This window comes from Microtus ochrogaster, chromosome 19 (genome assembly GCF_000317375.1).
Source record: "Microtus ochrogaster isolate Prairie Vole_2 chromosome 19, MicOch1.0, whole genome shotgun sequence".
Classification (NCBI taxonomy): domain Eukaryota; kingdom Metazoa; phylum Chordata; class Mammalia; order Rodentia; family Cricetidae; genus Microtus; species Microtus ochrogaster.
The window spans coordinates 60931693-60943760 of NC_022021.1; the positions used below are offsets into that span (position 1 = coordinate 60931693).

General features: G+C 37.5%; 1 protein-coding gene across 1 annotated transcript in view; it reads right to left on the minus strand.

Moving 5' to 3' along the window:
* Positions 1-12068, minus strand: part of Itga1 (integrin subunit alpha 1) — a 153911-nt gene that overhangs the window by 16087 nt on the left and 125756 nt on the right. The window contains exons 19-23 of the mRNA XM_005356825.3: positions 10542-10751; positions 8516-8596; positions 4948-5024; positions 2836-2925; positions 1378-1480 (exon numbers count right to left, since the gene is read on the minus strand). Coding sequence (XP_005356882.1) covers positions 1378-1480; positions 2836-2925; positions 4948-5024; positions 8516-8596; positions 10542-10751 — 561 coding nt within the window. The remainder of the gene's footprint in view (positions 1-1377; positions 1481-2835; positions 2926-4947; positions 5025-8515; positions 8597-10541; positions 10752-12068) is intronic.

Below are 12068 nucleotides of genomic sequence, written 5' to 3' on the forward strand. Positions count from 1 at the left end.
AGTGGGAGGAGTGGGAGGCTGGGAGGAGGCGGAAATTTTTTTTTCTTTCTTAATAAAAAAAATATTATAACATATTGTCTTCCTGCAGAATATATAACAATGTCTTCACCAAATGAATGACAGTTCATCTAAGTAACTTTGTAGTGTTGAGTTAAAAATTTAAGCCTTTTATAAGAGTGCTGTAAAAATTTTTAATCATTAATAATTTCTTAGGGAAATTACCAGTAGTAAGTCACTAGATCTCATCTAAACATCTTGTTTTACTTTCATTCTAGACGTTAAAGCAGCAAAATAACAAGAGATACAAAATATTATTATTTTTGTTATCATTGCTTGTAACACGGAGCTCCTATCTCAAGCCTAGAGCCTAATAAGTTACAATGAATGAAGATCTACAATGGTCAAGTTTTTCCCTTTCTTTTTGTTTGTATACTATAGAAGCCTAATATTCTGAATTATACAATCATATCCCAGAATTGAGCAAGAGTTTGCACTCATACTAATTTCCAGAATGTAGTTTATCATCATAATTTTAGTAGAGAACACAAATTCCTCTCAAGAGGAATTTATTTCTCTTGAGAATATGGGAAACCTATTCCCATCTTGTAAGAGAACTTAATCCTTCATAGCTGACCATTCCCCAAAAGGTTAATACTGGCTTCATTTATAATGGTGTTGTATCACTTGATGAGGGCATATGCTCATAAATCATTCATTTGAATTGAATGCTCCTTTCTCCTTGAGTAATACTGAGTTTGTAAGTGTTACCCAGTCTAAAACTCCTCGACAGCCTTTTGTAGAGCTTACATAAAGTTTGTAGCAAAGAATTTAAAATAAAAAAATGAGTGTAGTAGAACCTATCATTGAAGAAGACTGTAGTGGACACATTGGTAATTCACAGTATAATTCACGTGAAAGAGAGCAATAGACAGACAAGTGACGACACACTGAATAAAGAAAAATATTCCCACAAGAATGTAAAAAAATTCATTTCTGAGATTGTCATGAGTCTGTGAAACATGGTTTTCTGAGCCATACTAAAATGAATATAAAGTATATACACTTTGCGGTTGGAGCATCTGTCTGACAAAAGAGCGACTTCTCTTCTAGAAGTTATTCTTAGTTAATATGTCTTACTATAAGGAAGTTAGAGACTTTGGCTTTTAAATTTGACTCAAGGTATAATTACCAGTTTGCGCTTAATCTTAGCCAGAAGACCAAGAAACGATATAATTATCAATTTGGACAAAATAGCATAACATAGTTAAATTACAAAGAAAAATATTCTAGGATGTGGAGATTAAATACGGAAACACTTCCTTGTTTCCTTAATAGAAATAATCTGTTTAGCATATTGACTTAGAGACAGCTTCTTACCATGTAGAAGACATTAATTTCATTTCCAATGTCAGCAGTGGAATTAATAAGCTCAGGGAGCGTCTCATTGGCCGCAATCGAGATGTGGTGTTCACTCGCAGAACTTAAAAGAATTAATGGGGGAAAATAAGATAAAATGCAGCAATGTTTAAGTTTATTTGACTCCATTCTTTTCTTAGTCTCTATCACAAGATCCCATAAAAATATTTGCAGAGTTCAAAACAGAGAGATTCTTTTACCCCCAAACCTCAATTAAATATTTGAGGATGCTAACAGTCACCAAATTTGATAGGCATTGTTGCTTACTTGACTCCAATATTTTAAATTATATGTAACTTTCAAAGTAGAATTTTACTGTTATAAAGTGAAGAATCTCCATGAATCTACTAACATTTGAACTAAGGAAAAAAATCAGACTAGAATTTGATATATTTAGTCATGCTGAAAGTGAAGAAACCAGTTTTTTTTTAAAAAAAGAATGTTTACATTTATGCAATTTAAAATTCCTGTTACTGATAGATGAGAAAGCTCAATCTCCCTACGAAGGTCACGGTCTTTGGATGACCCCGTAGAACTTAAGACTATCCCTCAAAGCAGCACTTCAGCCAAGAGAAGACAAATAAAAGATATTTACAAATGTGTGCCAAAACTCGATTTGAATGGAGTGGAAAGCTGTTGGGAAAATCTTTGTGCTGACAGAAGCATATGCAGCAAATCAGACAAAAGACAACAGACTTCAAAGGCTAAAAAAGATATGCAAATCTCTGTGCCTAGCCTATAACCCTTGCTCTCTGATCTCTCTCAAAGAGAAAGTGCCATGAGAAACAAACAGAATGGTTGGCTGGTAGACTTGGCTGGCCTTGACTCTGGCCCCCATTTTTTTCTATACGCATTGCACATATTTATTTAAAAGAGCTTGGAATCCTGCTTCAGTAAGGGACATCATAAGCAAAGGGCTCTGTGGAGCGGGCATTCACTAACATGATTGGTACTTGAAAAGAAAATACAGTTTGAACAGAAAGAATGGTTTCCCAATAGTGGGAAGGAAGAAGCGACTGACCAATGAGAAGTGCTTTTACCTCGTGCGACAGAATGGGCGGGTAGATCCCATCCACAGGATTAGAACAGAGACCCAGAAATATGCTGCTGACCTGTGACAAAACGCTGCATTTTGTCAAGGACTTTGGCTTCTGTTTAGGAGCAAAGACCTGCCATTAGCACATTTTATGTTGATGTTTAGTGCACACAGGTTCTCAAAGGTACAGATGCGTGTGGATTTATGGAAGACAATGAACATGGTTGCCAGGCACCACACCAGAATTGTGTACTTGGCCAGTCTGGAAGACACTGGAGTACCTGCCACTTTAAGTGAGTGGTGATGCTCTCAGCCAGGGACCACACTAGGAAAACCGTTCGGTGGCCAAAAGGCTGTCAATGAAAAACAGTGGCTTCTCCTACCTGTGAAACTGTAGTCCGACTTCATATTTTACTGGGATGGAAATATTTACTTCATTATCATAAAGAGATTCGGGTGGTTCTTCGCTGTCACTGGAAAACACGGTACATTCATATTAGACATTACATTTGTTTAGCCACAGACCAGCTCTAAGCATTTGAAAGAGAAGATCCTATAGGAAAATTAATAAAATACAAAATCGTAGAATTCTTCATTTGTTTTTATTGAGAGAAGTTAGAGTGGAGATAGGTATTATTATTATTATTATTATTATTATTATTACTGCTTCCAAGATGATTCTACTGTGGAGTTAAGAGTTGAAAACCACAGAGATTCAGACCTATGTTTAGAAAATTGTGTGAAATAATTAGAATCTACAGGCTTATTACTAAAATATTGAGATAACTGGACTTCTGTTGCATAAAGACTTGGACACAAATCACCTTAGTTTGAATTTATCACACATGAGGACCTTGTACAGAGACTCAGCTAGGCTCATACAGCTAATTGTGGATCTAAAATCTTCTTTTGCCTTTCACAGTCTTTCCAAAAGAGCAGTCAGTATGATGCTACTTCAATTTTTATGTATTTCCTTGATTTGAGGTGTAATTTTCATAATATTTGAAATTTTATTTATGTTTCACACACATATACATTATATACAAATATACCTCATACTCATGAACAAAGCATGGAGGAGAAATGTAATTTTATGACCAGATAAAGGAATGGGGTTGTTCTTGAACACTGGTACCTTTACATCGTTATTTAATTTCTTTCTGCCCTGGTTTTTCATCTACAAAACAGACAAGATATCACTTAATTTTCTACAGTGGATATCAAATAAATAGATGCTGAGCTAAACTGAATTGAATAGAATGAGTTAATTTATCCATTAATTATTTTATTGCTTGTTAATTCGTTTTCTATCTATGGAGTAATGACTAAATACAGGGGCCATGCGGGTTACTACAACAAAACCACTTGACATCGCAGGACATGTTCTGGTGGAAAACTATATTCAGCAGAAAGTTAAAACCTACTTTAAGTTCTGTATTAGTCTTTTCTCACTTTTTTTCTTAAAGAAAATATAAGTAGTATATTCTTTCTTAAGCCAGGCTGAATTCAACTTAGCAAAAAAAATCCAAAAAACCCAAAAATAAAACATAAATTCTTCATTCAAGGTGACACCTATTTTTCTTTTTTTTTAAATTTATTTTTCCTCTTTTTGCAAATGGATTTTTTTATCACATGATGTATCCTAATTATGATTTCTTTTCTCTGCACTCCTTCTAGTTCTCCCCTACTTCCCATCTTGTCTGGACCCATTCCTTTTTTGTCTTTCTTTATAAATCAAAGTTCTCTAAGGCATAATTAAAATAAGATAAAAGACAAAACAAAACTCAGCACATAAGAGTTGGGCAAAACAAACAAAGGAGGAAAAGAGCCCAAGAGAAGGCACAAGAAGCAGAGCCTCACTCATTTGTACCCTCAGGAATCTCAGAAAAAAATACTAAACTGGAAGCCATCTTATGCACACTGAGGACCTGGTGCAGACCCGTGCAGACCCGTGCAGGCCCGTGCAGACAGTGTGCATGCAGCCTCACTCTCTGTGACTTCAGATGAGCTTTGTTCCTGTTGATTTAGAGGGCTTTCTTTTCTTGCATGTGTTCTATAATAGTGCCAAGGAGCCTTGAATGATTTGCGTAAAATTTATTGAAGTATGAAAGGGTATCATTAAATTTTAAGTCCGTGTGATGACTCAGTTGACTTTGATAGACAGCTAGCAAATGTTTGAAAATTAGTAGTTCCTGTTGACCATAAATGCAGTTTGGAAGATATAAGTGGTGTGTAATTACAAGACAGTCTACAGGTAATATTACCAATGATTTAGTCCAATAGGTTAAATTATTTGAGTATGAATTCCCCTACTGTTGCTAATTACTCCCAAGGTATTTTTTTTTTTGAGGCAAAGTGGTTCATGGGCTGTTACTTCTATTGATCTTACACCAGTTTTAAAAATCTGCCCGTGGCACTACAAAGTAAAATAATCCAATTACACGAAAGTAATGATATGCACACATACATGTATGTTCACACATACACAAACTAACCTTGTTGCACTTAAATGAATGACAGCATTTTCGGTGAGATGTGATGTATTAAACTGGAATATTATTTTGAAGGTTACCTATGAAATTAAAATAGACACCTTAAAAAACAGATCAGCAAAACATCTACTTGGAAAAACCATAGTTTATATAAATTCACTACCTAAATAGAAATCATAAAATTACTTAAGAAACATTACCTTACAAAATACAGCCACATCATAAATGCATACATTCAGGTACAATATGCACATGTACTTCTAAATGTGAGTATGTAATATGCTTTGCATATTGCTGTAGTCTGAATGCTTTATTTTTTCAAAGATTTTATGGTCAAGCTTAGTTATCAGTACTAGGGATGGGTCTTTTTGGCAGGTAGCAGATCATGAGCATTCACATGAGTGGGATTAATGGTCTTATGAAAGAGGTACCAAAAAGCTGCCTTTCCTTCTCACTCCCCAAGGATAAAGAGAGAAGACATATTTGAACCAAAAAAATCCTCTTTGGATGATGGGTCTGACATTGTCTTGATTTTGGGATTTTCAGTTCTGTATCTATGAAAAAAAGATTTTTCATGTATGTGCTGCTCTATTCCTGCTAACTTTTATAGCAGCCTGGATGCGCTAAGACACGTGGTAACATTGAATTTAATACCTTATTTAAGTCATGGTAACAAGAAGTCATGCAAGCCACAAATCAAGAGGAACCATTCTACCTATTTTATTACCATAATTTCCCAAATACCAGTAATGAACATATCTGTGGCATGTTAGTCATTAAAGTCTCTTCAATATGCATGTTAGCTACCATTATGAAACAGGGAAACACTCTTGATTCATTAATTTTATAGTGTAAAATTTTTTGGACCACTAGACAGTAATCCAAGAAGATAACACAAAATGACTTAGCTCTTAGAATAAAGTATTATGAAAGGACATTGGTTTGTAAGAGTTTTCATGCAGAAAACAATGCCAAAGGAAAAAAAGTGTTTTTCTGTACAGATATCATATACAGACAGGTCTCTTCTGAGACCCTCTACCTGCACACAGGGCCTGTATATGAATACCAACAGTCACACTAAAATGTAAATTACTTTTAAAACCAAAGATCACCTGTATGTCCTTGCCCAATGATCTCATCATAAAGCTTATGAATTATATTTCTTGATTTCAAAACTAATCTTATTTCGTGCCAATTGAAGAATTAAAATTTGGGCCAGAAAAACATTCCAGGAATACTAAATTAATGGAAACCACCTACAATTATATTTTTATGATTAATGTTAAACAGAAAAGTTGTGATAGTTATAGCTTGTGAACAATTGGTGCCCAGTCTCTGCTGTGGGACAATGGTTTGACCCTGTAAAGATTTGTTTCTTGTACTTCTTTAATAAAATGCTGATTGGCCAGTAGTCAGGCAGGAAGTATAGGAGGGACAACCAGGCAGGAAGTAGAGGCAGGGTGGCAAGAACAGGAGAATTCTGGGAATATAAAAGCTCAATCTGCAGTTGTGACCCAGATGCAGCGGACACATGATATGACTGCCTTGCCAAAAAAGGTACCAAGCCATGTGGCTAACACAGATAAGAATTATGGGCTGATGTAAGTTATAAGAATTAATTAATAAGAAGCCTTAGCTACTGGGCCAATCAGTTTATAATTAATGTAGACCTTGGTGTATTTATTTGGGAAGGACAGAAAACTCGGTCAACAAGTCCCAGATGGCATGGGGCTGTGAGGTTAGCACGGCTGTATCATAGTACATATGGAATTTTCTTTTCTCCCATATATAATCTTAATTTACATTTCAAAAGAAGAAAGTGAGTTCTTTTAAGGAAGATGGCTTTTCTCTTGCCTTGGAGTATTGCTCTCCATTCTAGTAAAGGGACCTTGATTGGGTGGTTCTTCCCTGTCTCTCTTTAACTTCCACACCTAACCTGGGCACTTGGCCCTTCGTATTCTCCATGGCAGAGATGCAGGCCTGATAAAATGCTTGCTTTATATCCACATGAACCCGAAATACTTAGATGAAAGTCTGTATCTTGAACCCAAGAATATTCTAAGCATGAAACTCAATTTGAAATTGCTTGCAAATTCCTCCCATCACCCTTTGTAGAACCTAAGAGAATATTTTGTTTTAAGCTTTTATCACAAGCACAAGGAATTGTTGGATAGAGGATGAAATATTTAAATTCCATGTCTTCCTTGAATGGTACAGGGAAACTGGTTACTCAGATGCCAAATGTCGGGCTCCTTTAGTGCACATCACCTAGTTCTTTCTCATGGATCTGAGACCTAAGAGTAAGCAAAAATCATCTAATTCTTGGAAAAAACCACTAAGAATTTCCAATCATGTATGTGGTAAGAGACTTGAATGTTGACTATTTGAAGAACACCTACAATGTCATGGCACAAAAGACAGCCAAATTTAAAAACAGAGGCAGAATGTGACACGGTGGCTTATGCTTGCAGTCCTAGCACTTAGGAGGCAGAGGCAGGAGGGCTGCTGAGAGTTCATATCCTGGGCTATACTGTAAGCTTAGGACTAGCCTGGGCTCCAATGGGAGACCCTGTCTCAATAAAAATGTATGGGAGCAGGTATTTCTCCAAAGACAGCAAGAGTATGTATGTGTGCATGCATTTTTGCATGTGTGTGTTTGTGCATGTGTGTATGCATGTGTGTGTGTTTGTATGTGTGTGTATGCATGTGTGTGTTTGTGTATGTGTGTGTATGCATGTGTGTATGTGTGTGTATGCATGTATGTGTGTGTATGCATGTGTGTGTATGTGTGTGTATGCATGTGTGTGTGTGTTTGTGTACCTGTGTGTATGCATGTGTGTGTGTGTTTGTGTATGTGTGTGTATGTATGTGTGTGATGAAAAGTTACTCAAAATGTCATCACATGCTGCTAGGGTAATGTAAATCTAAGTTACAGTAAAACATTGCTTCACATTCACCAGAACAATCATCATCATCATCATCATCATCATCATCATCATCATCATCATCATCATCATTGTGGAGAAATTAGAGCTCTCATTCACTACTGGCAGGAACATACAATAGTGCATCTGTTTATCTATTATTGATTTAGCCCCTGTATTTGAATATGACTTATTAAACGTTTAGCATTTGATTATGTCTTAGTCTTCCTGAGCTTCTATAATGACATAATTTGATTGTTAATTTATGTGGTTCATAAGCACTGGAGGTTTCCTTCTCATCACTCTGGAATCTGGGAACTCCAAGGCGAAAGGCCTAGAAGACTGGAGTGTAAGGGTGGCCTGCTCTGGAGACACTGTATGCCATGTGATCAGACAAACAAATCTCTTAAGCCTCTTGAGAAGCCACAGTCCCTCAGGTACCGCTTCCTACTGCTGTCACACTGGGGATGAAATTTCAGGGTATGGCATCTACAGAGACACAGGAATCATACTCTAAAAGCATTTTGCGCCCAAAGTGTCTAGCCTGTATCATCACAATTCACCCATTATAAGGATTTATGTGTTTCTCTTTGAGTATATCACCACTGACTGGCAATGGCTACTTTTGTTTGACCCAGGATTCTCACCGTTTCTCCTGTCCTCAGGAAAGGATAGCCCACTCTGCATGTGATATTTCGATTGGACTCACAACTATCCTTTTGGATCCCCTAAAATGGAAAATAAAAAGATGTAGAGAAGAAACACATTCAATATAAAATGATTTATATTAATCATTTTAGAATTTTCCCAGCTATGTCTTAGCAACTGCCTTGTCAAGATTTGTCTCTTGGTTTTGCTGGAAGACTCACAGCACCAAGAACTGCCTATTCCAGAGTTCACGGACAGCTGAAACCATCACTTGGAGGCTCCTGAGGGACAAAGCACACCTTTGTCTGGCATGAGTAGTCAGGGTAACTGAGTACCAACAACACCAATGGACAGAAAACTGCAATGGGGGGGTGCCTCGCCCATACATCTGCACTGGTGGAGCATCACACAGGTAGGTGCAGGAGTATGGAGCCCTGAACAAGAACGAGGTTCTAACTGCAACCACCAGGACTCACCTCCTGACTCCACCCAGCACTCAATACAACTAAAGAAAGGGTGGCCTTAATACAAGGTCAAGGACCTCCTTACATTAACAACTATGAACTGTAGGTATTCTTCCCGCCTCTCTGCCACGGCCAAAGATATTCACTGTGAATATTCCGGCCACTTTGCCATGGCCACAGATATTCACTATGGGTATTCCTGCTCATCTGCTATGGCCAGAAAGCCAGTTGGAGAGGATACACTTTAACACAGCTCCCTTTCCAGAGAAAGTACAGCAATAACAGACATCTCTCTACATTACATTTACATGTTGCATTTCTGCAATTATTTCATATTCATAATAATGTTCTAAAACCAAAATATTATTGTAACAAATGATCCCTATACCTTAGTTACTACATCCCCAAATGATATCAGAACAAATGGAGTGAAATGAGAGTAACAATTAAAATTGATGGAAACTAGACAGCAATGTTTTAATGCTACACATTAATGTGTGAGTATATTACAGCTCTGGAGATTAAATCCAGAGTCTCATGCATACTAAGTAAATTCTCCATTATTTAACTTATTTTTAGACCTAAAGGTATTGATTTTTAATATAAATAAAAATATTTACATTGACATGATTATTTTAATGTGAATCAAAATACTTTGAAATTAGTCATACACAAAATTTTAACTTGGGGATACATTTGGGAATCAGAATACAAGCTAAATTCAAATTTGAAAAAACTGACAAATGATCCAGCATCTTATGCAAGGGATTATTGTCAGATTAATGGAAGGTTAGATACTCAGATGTTATTGCCAAGATGTACCATTTTATTATAAATAAAAATAAAACATGTCATCTAACAGATATCTTTGACTAAAGTAAGAAATTTTTGGCTCGAGCTTTTTCATAGGAAGAACAATTTCTTGATTTTTCTCAATGGAAATTTCTTTCAACAGATGAATTCCTCTCTGCATCTTTGTTAAATGGTTTTAGCTTTGATTATTATATATTTTATTTGACTGAATTTCAATTTCATTGACTTGATGACTCTGTGAAATACAGAAATTTTGAATTATCAGCTATCTGTCTTAAGTACTTAAAATATTAAATACAAGAAAAGAAAAGCCTCTCCAAAGAGATAAAACAAAAACTTGGTGGGGGGTGAAGACCAGAGAGCTGGCCCTGTGGTTAAGAGCACTGGCTACTCCAGGCTGGTCTTTCCAAAGACTTGAGTTTGAGTCCAAGCACCCATATGGCAGTTCACAATGGTCTGTAACTCAAGTTCATGGATCCAACGTCCTCTTTTGTCCTCTGTGGTGCTAGACACCAGGCACACATATGATGCACAGATATACACGTAGGCAACATACCCACATGCATAAAATAACAGTTTTAAATACCTTAAAAGCTTGCAATTATGACCATTAGTGTATTCTAATACTTAACAAAAAATCCTTTCTGCTCTTCTCAAATCAATGTTATGAAATTAATTAGTTCAGTGGCATGAAAAGTGGTTCAATTAAATTACCATGATTAGAATGAATGAAAAACAGCAAGTTTACCTCAATTCCTGAAAAAATCAGATTCGGGGAATGCCGCACTATTGTCCTGGTGTTGTAGGCACTGTCTCTTTTGTTCCTCACTGTGAGACTGAGATTGAACTTGTCATTCTGGGACCTGACAATCAGCAGGCTGGCTTCTGTGGTGGACACGTCCAGGCTGAGGTCTGAGATGCATTTTTCCTTGTTTCCACAGTCTTTCGCAAAGGGAATCTGAAAGGGGCACAGGCACAGATATTTTATAGTATAGTTAAACATTACTGAAAACCAGCTATTAATTTGTGTAACAGAAATGGCATAGCACCCAGGGAAGAGAGAATGCAACAAGAAAGTTGATTGCATGGCTGAGGTCTTAAGGGGTTTCACATTTACTGCTGGCTTTATAGGAGAAAGAATAAATGTTGACTTGTAGTCTTAATTTTCAAGACCTTTAAAGGAGGTAGATTTCATAGGTATTTTACACTGGCATCTGTTTCCTCGTGAAGGACAGTTTCCAAACTGCAAGTCAAGAACTCCAAGATCTAACTCTACACAGCTTCAGTTACATGACTTCCTGCTAAAAAGAAGGGAATATTCAAGAAGCCATGGCAGGAAAATGGTTCAGCCACGTATCTGGAAGCTTCTTCACTTGTTTCTTCTCTTTAAATTTCACCTTCCCCTGATCCAGTCTAGCATCACACCCATGTCTTTCCTAGCCTCTTCTCTGTATCTTCCAAGTCCCCTGCCCCCTCTCCTTCTCCTCCTCGTGTTAAAGCAGCCCCTTCTTCCCGCATTCCGTACCCTTCAACCATTTAACACGTTGCAGCAGCTGTAGTTTTTAAACAGCATGCATCTGGTACCCACTGAGCTCAATTAAAACAGTCAACAGCACCGCACTGTCCTTTAAAACGTCTATAACCAGGGTGGTGGTACCAAACCCCAGAAGATCTCACTCTGGCCCCTGAGTCCAGCCGTCTGCTCTATCATCACCTTCACCTCTGCCCTTTGGTTTCAGCTGCAGTAGCAAACATCTTCCGACCCTTTGGTGGCTCAGTATCCTCACACTAACTATCATCCAGCCACACTGCAAACAGGGTGGAAAATCACCCCATCTTTCAGGCGCGACTTAAAAGCCGCAGCTACGTGGGGGAGTTTGGAAGGAGGATAAATGGGGAAAATGAACTTTCCGTCTCTACAGCTTTTCTCCATCTGGCTATCCACGTGACATGCTTTCTCCCTCTGTTCCTTCGGTCGCTCTCAGATGTGTGTGTACCAGTGAACTTTGGGAGCGGAACAGAAGCAGCGCAGAACAGTCTCTTCCCGTCTCTTTGGTTTTAGGGGCAACGTTGTGCCCACAGGAAGCAAATATGCTCTGCTTTTTCATGTCGAAAGCTGTGGAGGTTTTGTTGAGAATGGCTTCCCTGGGTTTCCATATTGGAATGCTTGGTCCCCAGTTAGTGGGACTGTCTGTGATAGATTAGGAGGTGTGGCCTTGGTGGAAAAAGTTTGTCATTGGAAGTGGGCTTTGAGGTTTAAGAGCCCAAGTCAATC